Source organism: Terrapene carolina, unplaced genomic scaffold, assembly GCF_002925995.2.
Source record: "Terrapene carolina triunguis isolate 2854851 unplaced genomic scaffold, T_m_triunguis-2.0 Scaffold66, whole genome shotgun sequence".
Lineage (NCBI taxonomy): Eukaryota > Metazoa > Chordata > Testudines > Emydidae > Terrapene > Terrapene triunguis.
The window spans coordinates 51,679,485-51,700,001 of NW_020664417.1; the positions used below are offsets into that span (position 1 = coordinate 51,679,485).

Genomic DNA, 20,517 nt, shown 5'->3' on the forward strand with positions numbered 1-20,517 from the left:
ACCTCTCGAGGTCCCTTCCAGTCCTAGAATCTATGAATCTATGAATTGAGTACCATGAATTTGAGCTCAGAATCACGCTTGTATTCTGTGATAGTTAACATTGAAGAGTTCTGCCATTGCTTTTATTTTAAATGATCATGTCAATGACAGTCTGACACTCGTAATGTCATTGGTTGCTTTGAGGAGGTCAAGGAATGTTTTCGATGCTAGCTAGCAGAAGCAGAGTAGCACCAAGGTAAAATGGTCTGGATTTGTCAGTCTAGGAGAACTGTGTGACAGTTGCAGCCCTTGAAAAGGCCAGTCACTGATAGACCCAGAGTGACAACACAGCAGAGAGTGATGTAGCCACATGCAGTATAGGCAAACCCAAGAGTTGATGGACCAAGATAAACAAAAGGCCCCCAAGTCCTGAAGGCTGTGCCAAGCCAATACACACATGTAGGGGATCTCTGTGCATTCTGACCAATCCTGAGGGGAGGTAGCCTAGTGTAGCAAGATTATTTATGCAATTGCTCCACCCTTAGGTGCTGTCAAAGCCCAGAAATAAAAATGAGATCCCCACCCCCATCCAGCCAGTCCTTGATGAATCTGGGTTATCCTTTCTGTTGCAAGGACAAGAGGGGTTACTATCGCCCAGGTGTATTTGTGGCCCTTGCAGAACCCCCTGCAGGAGTGGGAGAAGAGAGGGAGGTATGGTGATGTGTGGACTTAGATCTGCTCAGACACTAATGTGTGGGATTGAGGGGTGACTGGAGGGGTTATATGGGTCTCCGTTGCTACCCTCTGCCCTCAATCATCCTGAGAAGGTGATATCTTTGGGCAGGTGGATTGCTGTTGCTGGCTGACAGCTCAGTTTCCGAGTTGTTAGCCAGTTCTGGTGCAGCATGGAGAAGCTGATGGCTCATACCTTTCTTCCCAACAGTCATTCAGTGGGGAGATCCCACCCTGGCAGAGAGACATTAAGGAAGCATTCACTTTCATTCACTGGTGATCGATTATCAAAAAGGGCAGTGGGGAAGGAGGAATCTGTAACTCCATTCCAGAGGAGGGTCAGAACTGGGTGACTGCAGAGCACACTTGTGATTGCTGACCATGGGGAGCCTCCACCATCTAGATTCCAATGTGGAGCCCAGCCAGGCTGCAGAGTTCTGCCCAGACCCACATCTGCTGAATAGGACATCAGGATTTGGCCCCTAAGATTTATTTTCCACCTGAAATTACACAAAAACTATTTCCAAAGCATGTGCTCTTGTCCTGTATGCATATATTGCTGCCTCCTGCCTGGTAGCATGCTACATGCCTGCTTCCTAGTTGCAGACCACCGGTTCAGATTTGTCCTCTCCAGTCCTCTGTTGCCGGCAACTGCCCCCTCCTCCTCAGAGCTCTTTATTTTATTATTAACCTGGTATGTAGTCTTTGACCCAGCCGGTTTAATTTGTGACTGAATCTATTTCTTTGGTTTTCATTTTATTCATACAACAGGAAATATTGAATAAAATAAAAGAATTCTAGAAGACAGCGACAGCACCCATGTATTGTAACTATAAAAACTAGGATTACTAATAAAGTACTAAAGTATTCTGCTGATGGTCTTCCTTACATTGCCGAAAGTATTGAAACACAGAAATAGGGCTCTAGCTGCATCAGAAATTTAACCCATTGTGGCTAGACATTGAAGGAGGTTTCAAAACAGTGCTCGTCCTTGCATGGGATATATTTTGCTGCAATACCGCTTGTGATGGGTTTACAGACCCCACAGTAAGGTAAACTTGGTGATGGAACAGTATTGGGCCAAGAAGGCCCTGCTCCTCAGCAGCTGCTGGGCATGCTTCCTATGGAGGACCTACTTAAAAAGGCTGGTGGAGGAATGGAAAGAAACAGGCTGCAGTAAGGCAGACAGGCTGCAGCCAGTGAGGCAGAGCAATCTACGGGGGAAGGACTGGGACTGTAAGATTTGGCCGAGATCCCCCTTCTCACTGATGAAGGGGAGGACAACTGGACTTTGAGGGTGACCTTGGAAGCATCCACCCCAGCTAAAGCCCTGGACTACCAAGATTGTGTAAACAGAAGGCTGAGGCCATGCCCCAAACTGAAAGGAAAACTGAAGGCTCTGGGGAGGCTGATCTGGAGTGGCAGCCAGAAAGAACTGACCACCTCTCTCCCCTTGGCCCTGGGTTGGACCTGGTGGAGAGGGCGTGCCTGGGTCCCCCTATCCTTCCTATTAAGCCTAAAATCCTCCTCCCCACAACATCGTCTCAGCCATTCACTGAGACCCTGCAGCTCTCTTCCTGGCCCTGTGCATGGAACTGGAAGCATTTAACGTAATGCTACCATGGTGGTTCCTGGACTTAATCTCATACCTAGTAGCCTAAATTTGGCCACTAGGACCTCTCTCCTACCTTTCCTTATGTCATTGGTACCTACATGTACCATGATCACCAGCTCCTCTCCAGCACTGCATATAAGTCTGTCTAGATGTCTTGTGAGATCCACAACTTTCACACCTGGCAGGCAATTTACCATGTGGATCTCCTGGCCATCACAAACCCAACTAACTATATTTCTAATAATGATGGGGTTGGGAATCAGTTGATAGTTTCTAATGGTGAGGTCTTCTAGTCTGGGAAGGGAAATGCTTCTAAGGGAAATGGTGAAAGCCTCATTGCTTGTGATATTTGAAATTAGACTGGACAAATCACAGGGAAGTTTACTGAAAGAGGCTGACCTGCTTGGGTTGGGGAATCACCCAGGTGCCCTCATATGTAATTTCTGTCTCTAATTCCTACAATTCAACTAATTGTGCACAGTAATGGGCTTTGGTTGGAGGCCAGAAGCCATAGTGGACAGGCCACAGCCAAACAGTCACCTTGAAAAATCTTTTGGGAAAGGAGGAGTCTATACAGAAAGGATGGGCTCCACTTAAACCCCAAAACAGAACCAGGCTGTTAGCATGTAAAATTTAAAAGATTATATAGGGTTTTTTAAATTAAGGGCTGGAGGAAAGCATAGGAGCACACGGTTTGAGTAGAGACATCCCTTAGGGATAAACTTATTAAAGGGGAAACTCTACAAATTTCTTTCCTATCCTCTTTACTAGGATATAAAGTATGAGTAGGAGCTAGTATGGAACAGTCAAACATAAAAGAGTCCCATTTAAATAGAACACATGAAGGTAAGCAACTGAATATTGACAAAATGTACAAGTGCTTACATACAAATGCTAGAAGTCTAAATACCAAGATGGGTGACCTAGAGTGACTGGCATTAAATGAGGATATTAATACAATAGACGTTGTGGAAACTTGGTGGAATGAAAATAATCAATGGGATGCGGTTATATATACAAAATATATAGCAATGACAGCGTGGGTCGCGCTGGTGCAGGAGTGGCGCTACATGTGAAATAAAGTAGAGTTAAATAAAGTAAAAATCTTAAATGAATGAAACTGTACCATAGAATCTCTGTGGCTAGCAATTCCAGCTTAAATAATAAGAGTCTAGCAGCAGGAACATATTACTGACCACCTGACCTGGTTGGTGACAGTAATTGTGAAATGTTCTGGGAGATTAGAGAGACTACAAAAGCAGAAAATGCAATACTAATGGGGGATTTCAACTACTCTCATATTGACTGGAAACATGTCAGCTCAGGAAGGGATGTAGAGATAAAATTTCTAGACACATAAATGACTGCTTCCCTAGAACCCACAAGGTGAGAGACAGTTCTTGATTTAGTCTTAAGTTCGGCACAGGATCTGGTCCAAGAGGTGAATACAGTAGAACCTCAAAGATAGAAACACCAGAGTTATGGACTGACCGGTCAACCGGACACCATGTGGAACCAGAAGTAAGCAATCAGGCAGCAGCGGAGACAAAAAACAAACAAACAAACCAGCAAATACTGTACTGTGCCTGTATTGCATCTTAAAGGTAGACACATCTGGGCTGCCTGTCCCCTCTCCCACCCCCTGCTCACCACACAGGGGGGGCAGCCACTTACAGGTAGGAGGTGAAGATGCTGAGGTAGTTTCACAGGCACAGCTGTAAGCCCCCCAAGCAGGCATAGCAGGAGCAGTGCTGGGGTCTGTGCTGCTTTCCTGTAAGCCATGGAGGGGGCAAGCTTGCACGCCCAGTCCAAGCCTGGGAAAAAAACTTCCCGAGGTCCTGCTGGAGCCTGGTCTGGAGTGTTTGCTGCTGGAGCTGGAGCCCAAGCTCCTGCCTGCATGCTGCATTTGGAGGAGCAGCTCAGTTTTAAAGGGCCACAGCACCAGGGTGCCTTACTCATCACCCTTGCAGCCAGGGGGCTAGAACCAGCTGCCTGTCCCCACCCCCACTTGCTGGGCAGCCACTTACATGTAGGAGAAGAAGACTCTGAGGAACATCCCATAATGTCTTGTTCAGAGTTACGAACAACCTCTATTCCCAAGGTGTCTGTAATTCTGATGTTCTACTGTATAGCCGAACGGTTCAGTAATAGCGACCATAACGTGATTAAATTTAACATCCTTATAGCAGGGGGGGAAAACCACCCATTTAACTTCAAAAAAGGGAGCTACAAAAAATGAGGAAGCTAGATAAACAGAATTTAAAAGGAATAGTCACAAGAGTGAAATGCCTTCAAACAGCATGGACACTATTTAAAAACACCATAATTGAGGTTCAAACTAAATGTATAGCCAAATTAAAAAAAATTGTAAGAAGACCAAAAAATGCCACCATGCCTAAACAGCAAAGTAAAAGAGGTGCTTAGAGGCAAAAAAGCATCCTTTAAAAAGTGGAAGTAAAGTCCTACTGAGGAAAATAGAAAGGAGCATAAACTCTGGCAAGTCAAGTGTAAAAGTAAAATAAGGCAGGCCAAGAAAGAATTTTAAGAGCACTTAACTGAAGACATAAAAAGTAACAGCAAAAAAAATTTAAGTACATCAGAAGCAGGAAGCCTGCCAAACAGTTAATGGAGCTACTGGATGATGGAGATGCTAAAGGAGCAGTCAACGAAGACAAAGCTGTTGCAGAAAAGCATTGGTCTTCGCTGAAGAGGATATGGGGGAGATTCCCACACCTGAGCCACTCTATTTAGGTGATATATCTGAGGAACTGTCCCAGAATGAGCTGTCAGTAGAGGAGGTTTTGGATAAATTAAACAGTAAGAAATCACCAAGACCAGATGGTATTCACCCAAGAGCTCAGAAGGAACTCAGATATGAAGTTGCAGAACTACTAATTGTGATATGTGACCTATCTCTTAAATTGTCCTCTGTACCAGATGACTGGAGGGTAGCTCATGTAACACCTATTTTTTTAAAAAGGCTCCAGAGGTGATCCTGGCAATTACAGGTCAGTAAACCTAACTTTATTATCGGGAAAATTGGTTGAAACTATAGTAAAGAACAGAATTATCAGACACATGGATGAACACAATAAGTTGGGGAAGAGTCAACATGGATTTTGTAAAGGGAAATCATGCCTCACCAATCTATTAAAATTATTTGAGGGTGTCAGCAAGCATGTGGACAAGAGTGATCCAGTTGAAATAATGTTTTTGGACTTTCAATAAGCCTTTGATAAGGTCCCTTACCAAAGGCTCTTAAGCAACTAAGAAGTCGTGTGATGAGAGGGGAAGATCCTCTCCTGGATCAGTATCTGGTTGAATGATAGGAAACAAAGGGTAGGAATAAATAGTTTTCACAGTGGAGAGAGATAAATAGATGAGTCCCCTAAGGATCTGAATTGAGACCAGTGTTGTTCAACGTATTCATAAATGATCTTGAAAAAGGGGTAAACAGTGAGGTGACAAAACTTGCAGATGATACAAAATTACTCAGGATAGTTAAACCCAAAGCTGACTGCACAGAGTTACAAAGGGATCTCACTAAACTGGCCAATTGGGCAACAAAATGGCAGATGGAATTCAATGTTGATAAGTACAAAGTCATGCACACTGGAAAAAATAATCCCAGCTACACATACAAAATCATGGGCTCTAAATTAGCTGTTACTGCACAAGAAAGCGAACTTGGAGTCATTGTGGATAGTTCTCTGAAAACAGCCACTTAATGTGCAATGGCTAGCTAATAGAATGTTAGAAACCATTAGGAAAGAGAGAGAAAATATCATAATGCCAAGATATAAATTCATGGTGTGCCCACACCTTGAATACTGTGTGCAGTTCTGGTTGCCCCATCTCAAAAAAGATATATTAGAACTGAAAAAGGTTCAGAGAAGGGCAATGAAAATAAGGGTATGGAACAGCTTCCATAAGAGGAGAGATTAGAAAAGACCTGAACTGTTCATTTTAGAAAAGTGATGACTAAGGGGGTATGATAGAGGTCTATACAATCATGAAGTGTATGGAGAAAGTGAATAGGGAAGTGTTATTTTCCTCTTCACATAACACAAGGGGAATACATAACACAACTAGGAATCACCCAACGAAATAAATAGGAAAAACGTTTAAAACAAAAGGAAGTACTTCTTCACACAACACACAGTCAACCTGTGGAATTCATTGCTGGGGTGTTGTGAAGGCCAAAAGTATAACTGGGTTCAAAATTAGAAAAGTTCATGAAAGATATGTCTGTCAAGACGAACAGAGAACCCTCAACCAGGCTTCTAGTTGTTCCCATCACTTTACACTGACACTACAGACTGAAACTTAATAGGTTTCAGGGAGAGACGCAGAGTGACAGACCTGGAATCTTATTATATAGATGTATCTCAGATTTCTTCCTCTGACAATATATTTCCTTTGGATTATTTTCTCCCTAGAAGCATCAGTTAATGGTTTTCCAAAATCCATCTCATTTTATTTCCTGATCATATTTCTAACTTCTCTATATTATCTTAGTGTTTTATGTACCCACAGTTGTTTGCAGCACCTTCCATATTAGTATCACCTGAAAATTGAATTAAATTCTTTGCATAACCTCTTTAAGATTATTACTGAAGATGTTAAGTAACATCAGAGCAGTAATGCCCCACTAGTCACCTCCATCCAATTTGTTGTGTTTTATTACTTTCTTTATTCTTTGTTTGCTCGTTCTGATAGTTTCTAAACCAAGTTCTTGAACTTTCAACTATTTTAATTGATATTTTGAATTAATACTTTGAAATTCCAAATTTCTACAAGTGTACTGACAATTCAGAGGCCACAGAAATGTATAAGGCATGGAGCTATGATACAACCATATTCAGTATATCCAACCCTTTGGTTAACACGCTTAGTAAAATGAGCAATTCTGGGCTTTAAGACAAACTAATGTTTCTGTTCTCTCTCCACCTGCTCTTTTCCACTTTGGCCCAGTGTGGCTCAGATAAGTTATGGAGATACATTTATCGAGTACTAGAGTTGAGGATAATGCTGCCATCTCTACTGCAGGTGCATCTATATTAGGAAAATGTGTGTTTTTCTGTATTGGTGCATCTCCACCATTGTTCGAAACAGTGGAAGATGTGGGGCTGTGTGGAGTAATTAGTTCTACTACTCTGAGTAAGGTTAGATGACACTATGGTCAAAATGCCTGCACTTGTCTCTGTTGGTACTTCCATTGTGACTATAAATGCTGAGCTGTGCGGGAGCAGAAGAACCTTACAGATTATCTCAGTGCACACCCCAGAAGGCTCAGATGTCTACACAAAGAGGGCTGAAGCGTTTTCAGCCTACGTTAGACAAACATAGAGCTAAATTCTACTCTCACTTATACCAGTATAAATCCTGGGGACTTCTGTTCTGATCAGTGAAGTAGTTCCCAATTTACACTAGTGTAAACGAGATCAGAATTTGGCCCACAAGAAATAATGACAACAGACAAAGATGGAGGAAAAGATAACAACAAATAGGAAGGTGTGAAGTGTAAATGATTTCTATGCCTATTCAAAGAACAGTTCTTTGCACTTGAGAATAAAGTATAAAAGAGTAGGAACTTCCCCCCCCCCGCCCCCAGGGTAGAATCTCTGGTCCTGATTCTGCAATTTGATCTGTGTGGGCTGACCTGTATGTGAAGTTCATCAGTTAATTTTAATGATAGCACTATTTTCATGAGAAGTATTATTATCTGTTTTTAAAAGTTCAGTTGCTGCTGTAAAAATAAGGGACTCTGGCTTGAATTAACTCCAGGACAACCTGCCCCTGAAGTCCTGACACACACATCACTCTCATTGATTTCAAAGGAAATTAGACACGTGTAAGGTTTGTAGGCTGGGAGCACTGAGCTATTCACATATTGCCAGGGGCACTTCAGACACTGCCAGTGGAGAATCAACTCCCCCTTCATTCATTCTTTCATTAGGGAAGTACAGGGTCAAACTGAGCAAGGTCAAACTGGCTTCATTCAGGGTCACTGGAGTTTGCATGAACCTTTTAGAGTGTGGAGTCTTACATTCCCTTTTAGCTAAGATAGGAAGGACCCAATTCTGTCCCCTTCTCCTTACGTACTGTGACCAACAATACTACTTGTGGAGTAAGGAATTACTCAGTGGAAATAAGGATGGCAGAATCAGGCCCTAAATCATGTTGTCCCACAGACAGAATGAAATGTAAGAAAAATAAGGCAACAAAATAAAATAAATGAACCAAGTCAGAAAAAAATGGCTCTTTCCCATTTCTTACTTTTTTCCTCTCAAAAAAATGAAAGATTACCTGAAATGTCAGTTAAGCAGAGACATGTTATCTTAATAAATGAGCATGCAAGTATGTGCCCAGTAAGTTATTTGATTAAACAGGAAGCTAGAATCATATAGATATCCACAAATAAAGCTCCAAATCTAAACGAGTGTATCGTTAGCTCATTTGTAAGCCTTTCCAGATGTAGCAGCAGTTCTGACTTTGGCAGCTTTCCAGTAGGTTGCCTGCAGTCTGAGCTTTCCTGTGTCCGCAGTGAGAACTGCAATGCCCGAGTCTTGAAGGAAAGGGCTCCGCAAAGCTGACGACAAATTTTACAAAGTAACGACCTGCCTCGTGAAGGAAATTTCAGACAGATAACAGAGCAAAGAATGCCCCTTATCCTGTGGCCAAATTGCTGCAGTTTTCCTGTGGATGTGTGATACTCTGCACTGCATTATGGAACACCCAGTGAAAGCCCCTTTGAGAAGATCATTTAGTGATCATATCAGAGACTCTACTGCTAGAGCCCTGGATGTTATCTGGAAAAATACAAGAGACAGACGACTGGCAGGTGAGGAGGGGGTACAAAAACATGTTTTAAAATACACAGGGATAATTAGTGGTGTCATTTGCATAAGGTATGTCAGTGTCACTCCACAATATTTACCTATTATTTTCTTTCAATGTCATGTTACTTCAGTGCTCCCCCTTCAGTGGGACTGCACAGGATTCTCCAGCTATGATCTTGTGATATATATTTGAAAGAGCAGGAACAATGGATGTAACATTTCACTGTTGAAATGATGTTGTGAATCCCTCACAGTGAAGTTACTGAAGCATTTTATTTTGCTATTAAGTCAGCTTCTGTGCTCTATTGGTATGATATGCTTCAGTGAGTTGCATTACAGACTATTTCCTAGCCAAGAAGTATGTCAGTTGGAGTATCTGGGCTGTGCAGTGAAAGATTACTGGTATTTCCTTTGGCAAGGCTCTCAATGCGTTAAGGTCCAAGTGAGTGTCAGGTATGCCAGAGCCAGGCTTTTGAAATATAAATTAAGTATAACTATACAGTTACAATTCATATGCTCTTATTTTGGCTTACAAGATGCAAAACATGTGGCAAACCGTTATGGAGGCCTGGGGAAGAAAATAATTAACCAATTTTTTTTCTTCTGTTTGTTGTGTATCTCTGAGACCAAGTGCCTCTCATTCACATAAAAGAAGGCTGTTGTTTTTATTGTCATAGCATTTAGATACCTCAGAAAAGGCAGCAGAAATACTCAATGGGTGTGGCATATAAGAAAGGCCACTTCAGTTTGTTTATTTACTTTTACTGGGAATGGCTTATTTTGAGGGGCGGAGGGGATGTTTTTAATGATAGTGGCTAGTTAGTCATCACTGTGATGACCAAGAGAAAAACCTTTTGGATCCAATAATGTAAACTGAATGCTTACATCATTTTCATTTACTTGTCTGTAGGGAAAACAAGGGCAGCTAAATATTGCAAAAGCCTTTGTGATGGTGCACTAATGCCAGAAATTATTATATAAGATATTTTGGGGGAAGAATGGGCATGGATTATAAAGAAAAACATTTTAAAATGATATACTTTTTCTTCAAGACAATAATAAAAATACATTAATACTAGCAAATGGTGCAGTTCTCTAAGTTATAGTAAGTAAAACTATGTTATCTGGCAACAGTTTTGCCATCAGATTATGTGATATGCCTCATTATACAGTGGCAGGGATATAAATATGCTTTAAACCATAGTAGATTATAAAGAACTTCAGCCTGCTGTGCTAGTTATTAGGTAGCAGGATTATTTCTGTGGCTGTTTCCACAGATGCCACATCTTACTATATAGCCTTTAATTATTTTTAGATTTCTGAGATCCCTTAAAAACACCCATTTCCTTCACTTTACCTTCCACCACTGAGTTTTACAAAAGAGGACCATGTCACTAGAGATGGAAATGTTGGATTTAAAGCTCCACACCTTAAGGTGTCAACAGCTAAACATAAGCTTGCCAGTGTCATTAAAGGGCAAGACACCAACCTTGCTTCCATGATCAATTTAATTTAGCAGTCAGCCATGGACTGAGTATCATGTCTCCACTGTCTTACAGAGACAGATGGGTTGGAGAAGGGACACTGGATTTTTCTCTGTGGAAAAGCATTGTGGGACATGGTATAAGAGCCACAACATTAGGACCTGTTGGAGTCAAAAGCAAAGTGGGTGTAAGACAACTGGATACAATGACAGGGGGAAAAGTGGATAGGTTCAATGAAAAAGCCAGGAGGTTATGCAAAATCTAGAAGAGTGAGGCTGGGTTGGCCGAGTGGTCCTTTATGTTTAATATTTTCTTATTTTCTAATCTGGGTGTTGCCAGGTCATCTGGATATTTGTTTACCCTTAGAACTTGTTTTCATTCCATCTGCTAGAGATGTTTGTGTGAAATGTTTTGAGTAAGCTTGTCAATTTACAGTTAAACCTGGTATGGCATTTACATCAACAAGCTCCAAGAATGTCTGGCTTACTTCCAAATAAGACAACAACAACAAACTCCCTTGTCTTCTACAAAATTGTTTTCCACCCATTGGTTCACACAGAAAAACATGTAATGACACAGGTAATTTGTGCCTTCCCACAGTGAGTGACATATCCATGAAAATATGTAGGTTTTATCAGGACACAAAAAGACCTTGTTAAATATATATATATATGTGCATATGATTGACAAATATCTGAGGAATACACAACTGCTAATTTATTTTTTGGGGCTGACACATTCCTAGAAATGAGTGAACATGTAACCCTTCAACCTCTTAAAATATGTGGATAAGGGTGGGTATGTTTTTATTCTTGATGGCAAACATTTGTGAGCAGCCACCATTTTTATCAATACAGTGCTTAGATGTTGGAGTGCCCTTAAAAGTAGTGAGCATTCCATTTTTCAGGCTGTGCTGGTGATCTGAGAGTTGACAAGTACAATAATACACTGGGATTGTTGTCAGCCAAATCGCTTGATTTAATCATCAAGCTGGTACCCAGATATACAATGCTAGTACTGGATGAGATCAATAGAGAGACAATAAGAAGCACAAAACATCAAATAACTTTATGCTGGTCTATTGATTTACAGTATTAGAAGTACATGAAGAGTACATGACACTAAAATCAATATTGCAATTAGATAAGCAAACTTTCTTATCAGGAAGCACCTTAAAAAGCACAGGGTCCAAGTAACTAACAAGGGAAAGGAGAAAATGTGAAAAACTCATTCCTTGTGACATATGCAATAAGAAAATCATCTGAACAATGTTCTGCCTTGGAGTGGCCAAAAGTTATCAAAGATGTATGTCTGTGCACAGTGATGGCCAATCCTGCAATTCAGTCCAACACAAGGATCAGACAGCTAGAAACATCTACTGTAAACTTTTGGGCAGCCAAGTAAGGAGGATATCCTGGAAAAATACCATCATGGAGAAAAAAAAAAAAGAGATTTCCCAAAAATATCCTGACATAAATATTATATGCTGAACTGTAAATGACACAGTGATTCGTGCAGAGCAAAAAACTTATCAATTATTAAAAATAATTCATGGAATTAAGAAATGTTTTTGACTACAAAATGACCTGTCATGCTGGTGTGCTGAAAAGGGGCTGAAAAGGGATATGGACCCTCTTCTCACCACATCCCCCTCCCTCAGTCTACCGCAGCCATGAGGTAGGATACCCTGCATTGCTCCTCTGTGAAGGAATAGTAAGTTGCACTACAAGTTGCTTTCACCATGGTCCCCCAGGAGCCAACCTGGACTATGCTGGCAGGATGACTCATGACCCTCTGCCCTGTTCAACTCTTCTTCCACACTCTCCCACCACCTTGCGTAAGGACAGGATATTGCTTTTACAGTCCAGCAACATTCAATACATCAGGAATCATTGCAATGCCAAGCCAGCAGTGTTGTTGTGGGGATGTCAAGTGGGAGCATCATTTACCTATTGAAGGGGGATGAAAAAAGCATGTTTGTCTTGGTTTATTCATTGCTATATAATCTACACTTCATAATTCTTTTTCAGAGTGAACTTCAGTAGTCATGAAAGTGAAGGGATCTCTACTTGCAGCTAATACTAGCTAATGGGGGGAGGGGGAGAAGGGAGCGGTGTGCACACACGAGCACACACAAAATCTGACATTGTATGATCTTAGAATGTTGAAAACTAGGGCTGTCAATTAATCGCAGTTAACTCATGCGATTAACTCAAAAAAATTAATCGTGATTAATCGCATTTATAACAATAGAATACCAATTGAAATTTATTAAATATTTTTGGATGTCTTTCTACATTTTCAATATTGATTTCAATTACAACACAGTATACAAAGTGCACAATGCTCAGTATATTTTTTTTATTACAAATATATGCACTGTAAAAATGATAAACAAAAGAAATACTATTTTTCAATTCACCTTATACAAGTACTGAAGTACAATCTCTTTATCATGAAAGTGTAACTTACAAAGGCAGATTTTTTTTTTTGGTTACATAACTGCACTCAGAAACAAGAGTGTAAAACTTTAGCGCCTACAAGTCCACTCAGTCCTACTTCTTATGCTGCCAATCGCTAAAACAAACAAGTTTGTTTACATTGACGGGAAATACTGCTACCTGCTTCTTACTTACAATGTCACCTGGAACTGAGAACAGGCATTCGCATGGCACTTTTGTAGCCTTGTTGCAAGATATTTACATGTCAGATATGCTAAACATTCATATGCCCCTTCATGCTTCGGCCACCATTCCAGAGGACATGCTTCCATGCTGATGATGCTTGTTAAAAAAATAATGTGTCAATAAAATTTGTGACTGTACTCCTTTGGGGGGGAGAATTGTATGTCTCCTGCACTGTTTTACCCACATTCTGCATGTATTTCATGTAATAGCAGTCTCAGATGATGACCCAGCACATGTTCGTTTTAAGAACACTTTCACAATAGATTTGACAAAACGCAAAGGTACCAATGTGAGATTTCTAAAAATAACTACACCACTCAACCCAAACTTTAAGAATCTGAAGTGCCTTCCAAAATCTGAGAGGGATGAGTTGTGGAGTATGCTTTTAGAAGAGCAACACTCTGATGTGGAAACTACAGAACCCAAACCACCAAAAAAGAAAATCAACCTTCTGCTTGTGGCATCTGACTCAGATGATGAAAATGAACATGCGTCAGTCCACACTGCTTTGGATTGTTATCAAGCAGAACCCATCATCAGCATGGAAGCATGTCCTCTGGAATGGTGGTTGAAACATGAAGGGACATATGAATCTTTAGCGCATCTGGCACATAAATAACTTTCAACGCCAGCTACAACAGTGCCATTCGAATGCCTGTTCTCCCTTTCAGGTGACATTGTAAACAAGAAGCAGGCAGCATTATCTCCTGCAAATTGTAACCAACCGTGTTTGTCTGAGTGATTGGCTGAACAAGAAGTAGGACTGAGTGGACTTGTAGGCTCTAAAGTTTTACATTGCTTTATTTTTGAATGCATTTTTTTAACATAATTCTACATTTGTAAGTTCAACTTTCATAATAAAGAGATTGCACTACAGTACTTGTATGAGGTGAATTGAAAAATACAATTTTTTTGTTTTTTACAGTGCAAATATTTGTAATCAAAAATAAATATAAAGTGAGCACTGTACACTTTATATTCTGTGTTGTAATTGAAATTAATATATTTGAAAATGTAGTAAACATCCAAAAATATTTAAAATAAATGGTATTCTATTGTTGTTTAACAGTGCGATTAATCGCGATTAAAAAATTAATTGCAATTAATTGCGCGATTAAAAAAATTAATCACTTGACAGCCCTATTGCAAACTAATCCATCAAACACAAGTAAAATAATAAGAGCATTTTCCATTGCTAGGACGCTGTATGCAAGCACCTCAAGATACAATCTGCCTGTGTATATCTGTCCCTATCTATAAGGTTGCTGCTCAGGTCCTAGGCATCAGTATCAATAATCAATTGAATTATACTGTTTGAAGATTTTACAAAGTGAAAAAATGGTCAGTAGGTACTACAATAGCCAACCAAAACAGATTTAAAGACAGGTCTCAAAAGGTGATTTTTATTTACAGACCAACATTTTAAAACAGATCCTCAGTTGATGTAAATTGTCATAGCCCTTTGACCACAATGGACTTCAGCTGGGGATCTGGCCCTGGGTGTCTAAAGATAGGCATCTAAATCCGCATTTAGATACTTTAGGGCTTGTCTCCACAGTGCATTAGTCTGCACAGAGGGGTGTAAATTGTAATACATGATAGCATGTCACACACTAACTGGCTCGCATGGCCCCTGCTGCTACACACTAAAAGCTGCTTAGTCTGCCTTAGTGTCCCATTTCAAAATGTACTACATTAACGTGCACTAGGGAACTTTTAGTGTGCACCAGCAGGGTCTACACAGGCCAGTTAGTGCACAACACATTGATGCGCACTAGAGTTTACGCCCCTCTAGAGTGGACTAATGCACCATATAGACAAGCCCTCAGGGTATGTCTACACTACGAAATTAGATCGAATTAATAGAAGCCGGTTTTATAGAAATCGGTTGTATACAGCCGATTGTGTGTGTCCCCACATAAAATGCTCTAAGTGCTCTAGTTGGCGGACCGCGTCCACAGTACCGAGGCTAGCGTCGACTTCCGGAGCATTGCACTATGGGTAGCTATCCCACAGTTCCCGCAGTCTCCGCCGCCCATTGGAATTCTGGGTTGAGATCCCAATGCCCGAATGATGCAAAACAGTGTCACAGGGGGTTCTGGGTACATGTCGTCAGGCCCCTCCCCCTCCGTCAGAGCAACGGCAGACAATAGATTCGCGCCTTTTTACCTGGGTTACCTGTGCAGACAACATACCACGGCAAGCATGGAGCCCGCTCAGCTCAGCTCACCGTCACCATATGTCATCTGGGTGCCGGCAGACGTGGGACTGCATTGCTACACAGCAGCAGCAGCTAACTGCCTTTTGGCGGTAGACGGTGCAGCATGACTGGTAGCCTTCATTGGCGATCTGGGTGCCGGCAGCCGTGGGGCTGCATTGCACCAGCCCCTTGCCTTTTGGCAGTAGATGATTTATTACGACTGGTAACCGTCCTCGTCGTACAGCAGTGGCTGTCGATCATGGGCACCTGGGCAGACATGCTCAGTCCTATGGAACTGTCTTGATGATGATGGTTATCAGTCGTAGTATGCCATTTTCTGCCAAGCGCCCTGTTGGATCATCGCACGTTAGCAGAGTCTTCCCTGAGCAGCAGATCGTGCAATAGGCCTGAAGGCTAACTGCCAAGCACCCAGTATTTGCTGCCAAGCACCCAGAAAATGCCGAGGGCTATCAGTCATGCTGCACCGTCGTCTTCAGATGTAAAAAATAGATTTGTTCTGTATTCATTTCCTTCCCCCCTCCCTCCGTCAAATCAACAGCCTGCTAAACCCAGGCTTTTGAGTTCAATCTTTGGGGGGGGCCATTCTGTGTGACAGTTGTTTGTGTTTCTCCCTGATGCACAGCCACCTTTCTTGATTTTAATTCCCTGTACCTGTACACCATGTCGTCACTCGCCCCTCCCTCCTTCCCCTGGTCCGTCAGATACTAGTTTCGCGCCTTTTTTCAGACCAGACGCCATAGCTAGCACTGGGATCATGGAGCCCGCTCAGATCACCGCGGCAATTATGAGCACTATGAACACCACGCGCATTGTCCTGGAGTATATGCAGAGCCAGGACATGCCAAAGCAAAACCGGGACCAGCCGAGGAGGCGATTGCAGCGCGGCCACGAGAGTGATGAGGAAATGGACATGGACATAGACCTCTCACAAGGCACAGGCCCCAGCAATGTGGAAATCATGGTGTTCCTGGGGCAGGTTGATGCCGTGGAACGCCGATTCTGGGCCCAGGAAACAAGCACAGACTGGTGGGACCGCATCGTGCTGCAGGTGTGGGACGATTCCCAGTGGCTGCGAAACTTTCGCATGCGTAAGGGCACTTTCATGGAACTTTGTGACTTGCTTTCCCCTGCCCTGAAGCGCCAGAATACCAGGATGAGAGCAGCCCTCACAGTTGAGAAGCGAGTGGCGATAGCCCTGTGGAAGCTTGCAACGCCAGACAGCTACCGGTCAGTCGGGAATCAATTTGGAGTGGGCAAATCTACTGTGGGGGGCTGCTGTGATCCAAGTTGCCAGGGCAATGAGAGACCTGGTGATATCAAGGGTAGTGACTCTGGGAAACGTGCAGGCCATAGTGGATGGCTTTGCTGCAATGGGATTCCCAAACTGTGGTGGGGCGATAGACGGAACCCATATCCCTATCTTGGCACCAGAGCACCAAGCCACCAAGTACATAAACCTCAAGGGGTACTTTTCAATGCTGCTGCAAGCCCTGGTGGATCACAAGGGACGTTTCACCAACATCAAAGTGGGCTGGCCGGGAAGGGTACATGATGCTCGCGTCTTCAGGCACTCTGCTCTGTTTCGAAAGCTGGAGGAAGGGACTTTCTTCCCAGACCAGAAAATAACCGTTGGGGATGTTGAAATGCCTATCGTGATCCTTGGGGACCCAGCCTACCCCTTAATGCCATGGCTCATGAAGCCGTACACAGGCAGCCTGGACAGGAGTCAGGACCTGTTCAACTACAGGCTGAGCAAGTGCCGAATGGTGGTAGAATGTGCATTTGGACGTTTAAAAGCGCGCTGGTGCAGCTTACTGACTCGCTCAGACCTTAGCGAAAAGAATATCCCCATTGTTATTGCTGCTTGCTGTGCGCTCCACAATATCTGTGAGAGTAAGGGGGAGACATTTATGGCGGGGTGGGAGGTTGAGGCAAATCGCCTGGCCGCTGATTACGCGCAGCCAGACACCAGGGCGGTTAGAGGAGCACAGCATGGCGCGGTGCGCATCAGAGAAGCTTTGAAAACGAGTTTTGTGACTGGCCAGGCTACGGTGTGAAACTTCTGTTTGTTTCTCCTTGATGAAATCTCCGCCCCCCCACCCACCCGGTTAACTCTACTTCCCTGTAAACCAACCACCCCACCCTCCCCTACCCTCCCTCCTTCGAGCACCACTTGCAGAGGCAATAAAGTCATTGTTACTTCACATTCATGCATTCTTTATTAATTCATCACACAACTAGGGGGATAATTGCAAAGGTAGCCCGGGATGGGTGGGGGAGGAGGGAAGGAAAAGGACACACTGCAGTTTAAAACTTTAAAACTTTAACACTTATTGCTCGGGAAATCATCTGGGGTGGAGTGACTGGGTGGCCGGAGGCCCCCCCACCGTGTTCTTGGGCATCTGGGTGAGGAGGCAATGGGACTTGGGGAGGAGGGCTGTTGGTTACACAGGGGCTGTAGCGGCGGTCTCTGCTCCTGCTGCCTTTCCTGCAGCTCAACCATATGCTGGAGCATATCAGTTTGATGCCCGCAACTTGCTCTGTTCCTCCCGCGATTCAGCACGCCACCTCTCCTCTCGCTCATATTGGGCTTTTCTATAATCAGTCATTGACTGCCTCCACGCATTCTGCTGTGCTCTGTCAGCGTGGGAGGCAGTCTGTAGTTCTGTAAACATGTCATCACGCGTCCTTTGCTTTCGCTTTCGAATCTTCACTAGCCTCTGTGAAGGAGAAAGATTTGCAGCTGGTGGAGGAGAAGGGAGAGGTGGTTAAAAAAGACACATTTTAGAGAACAATGGGTACACTCTTTCACGTTAAATTTTGCTGTTCACATTACACAGCACATGTGCTTTCGTTACAAGGTCGCATTTTTCCTCTTATATTGAGGGCCTGCCAGTTTGGTGTGAGAGATCACTCACGCAGTGCCAGGCCACAGATTTCAGCTTGCAGGCAGCCATGGTAAGACACAGTCTTTTGGCTTTTTTAATCTTCTTAACATGTGGGGATGGTTTCAAACAGTACTGCTCTCATTAACCATACCAAGCACCCGTTGGGTTGGCCATTTAAAATGGGTTTGCAATGTAAAAGGAGGGGCTGCGGTTTCAGGGTTAACATGCAGCACAAACCCAACTAATTCCCCTCCCCCACACACCCAATTCTCTGGGATGATCACTTCACCCCTCCCCCCCACCGCGTGGCTAACAGTGGGGAATATTTCTGTTCAGCAGAGCAGGAAGGGGCACCTCTGAATGTCCCCTTAATAAAATTGCCCCATTTCAACCAGGTGACCGTGAATGATATCACTCTCCTGAGGATAACAAAGAGCGATAAGGAATGGATGTTGTCTGCATGCCAGCAAACACCGGGACCATACGCTGCCATGCTTTGTTATGCAATGATTCCAGACTACGTGCTACTGGCCTGGCGTGGTAAAGTGTCCTACCATGGCGGACAGGATAAGGCAGCCCTCCCCAGAAACCTTTTGCAAAGGCTTTGGGAGTACATAAAGGAGAGCTTTCTGGAGATGTCCCTGGAGGATTTCCGCTCCATCCCCATACACGTTAACAGACTTTTCCAGTAGCTGTACTGGCCGCGATTGCCAGGGCAAATTAATCATTAATCATTAAACACGCTTGCTTTTAAACGATGTGTAATATTTACAAAGGTACACTCACCAGAGGTCCCCTGTGTGCCCCCAGGGTCTTGGGTGAGTTCGGGGGTTACTGGTTCCAGGTCCAGGGTGATAAACATATCCTGGCTGTTGGGGAAACCGGTTTCTCCGCTTCCTTGCTGCTGTGAGCTATCTACATTATCTTCATCCTCATCTTCCTCGTACCCCGAACCCGCTTCCCTGTGTGTTTCTCCAGTGAGGGACTCATAGCACACGGTTGGGGTAGTGGTGGCTGCACCCCCTAGAATGGCATGCAGCTCCGCGTAGAAGCGGCATGTTTGCGGCTCAGCCCCGGACCTTCCGTTTGCTTCTCTGGCTTTGTGGTAGGCTTGCCTTAGCTCCTTAATTTTCACGCGGCACTGCTGTGCGTCCCTGTTATGGCCTCTGTCCTTCATGGCCTTGGAGACCTTTTCTAATATTTTGCCATTTCGTTTACTGCTTCGGAGTTCAGCCAGCACTGATTCATCTCCCCATATGGCGAGCAGATCCCGTACCTCCCGTTCTGTCCATGCTGGAGCTCTTTTGCGATCCTGGGACTCCATCACGGTTACCTGTGCTGATGAGCTCTGCGTGGTCACCTGTGCTCTCCACGCTCAGCAAACAGGAAATGAAATTCAAACGTTCGCGGGGCTTTTCCTGTCTACCTGGCCAGTGCATCTGAGTTGAGAGTGCTGTCCAGAGCGGTCACAATGAAGCACTGTGGGATAGCTCCCGGAGGCCAATAACGTCGAATTCCGTCCACACTAACCCAATTCCGACCCCCTAAGGCCGATTTTATCGCTAATCCCCTCGTCGGAGGTGGAGTAAAGAAACCGGTTTAAAGGGCCCTTTAAGTCGAAAGAAAGGGCTTCGTCATGTGAACGTGTCCAGGCTTAATTCGATTTAACGCGGCTAAAGTCGACCTAAACTCGTAGTGTAGACCAGGCCTTAGTAAGGTGCCTGATGTTTCAGAAGTACTGACCACCTTCTACTCCAACAAGCATTACCCTGGTGTATCTGAGTATAGAATATTGCCTGAAAAGTGTAGCTGTACAAATATTTTAAAAGTTGAAAATAAACATGTTGAAAGGCTTGAAGGATGTTTTGCATTTTATTTCATTTTATTTTCACAATGTTTTTAATTAGTAGCTATTATATTTAAGTTGTAATATAAGGAGGGTTCTTTAACAAAATTGGAATAACCTCTCTAGTGAAAGGCAACATGGTGGTACAGAATTGAATTACAGTACAGTATTTACATCTGTTAAATTGTCTCAGTCTACATTCCGTGGCAGAACACAGAGCAGC

General features: G+C 43.3%; 1 protein-coding gene across 1 annotated transcript in view; it reads left to right on the plus strand.

Annotated features, from left to right (window-relative positions):
• The first annotated feature begins 8,900 nt into the window (after window positions 1-8,900).
• LOC112102024 (rho GTPase-activating protein 7) overlaps window positions 8,901-20,517 on the plus strand; it is a 164,333-nt gene continuing 152,716 nt past the window's right edge. Inside the window, exon 1 of the mRNA XM_026647921.2 lies at window positions 8,901-9,170. Within this exon, the coding sequence (XP_026503706.1) occupies window positions 9,032-9,170 (139 nt within the window). The 5' untranslated portion in view covers window positions 8,901-9,031. The remainder of the gene's footprint in view (window positions 9,171-20,517) is intronic.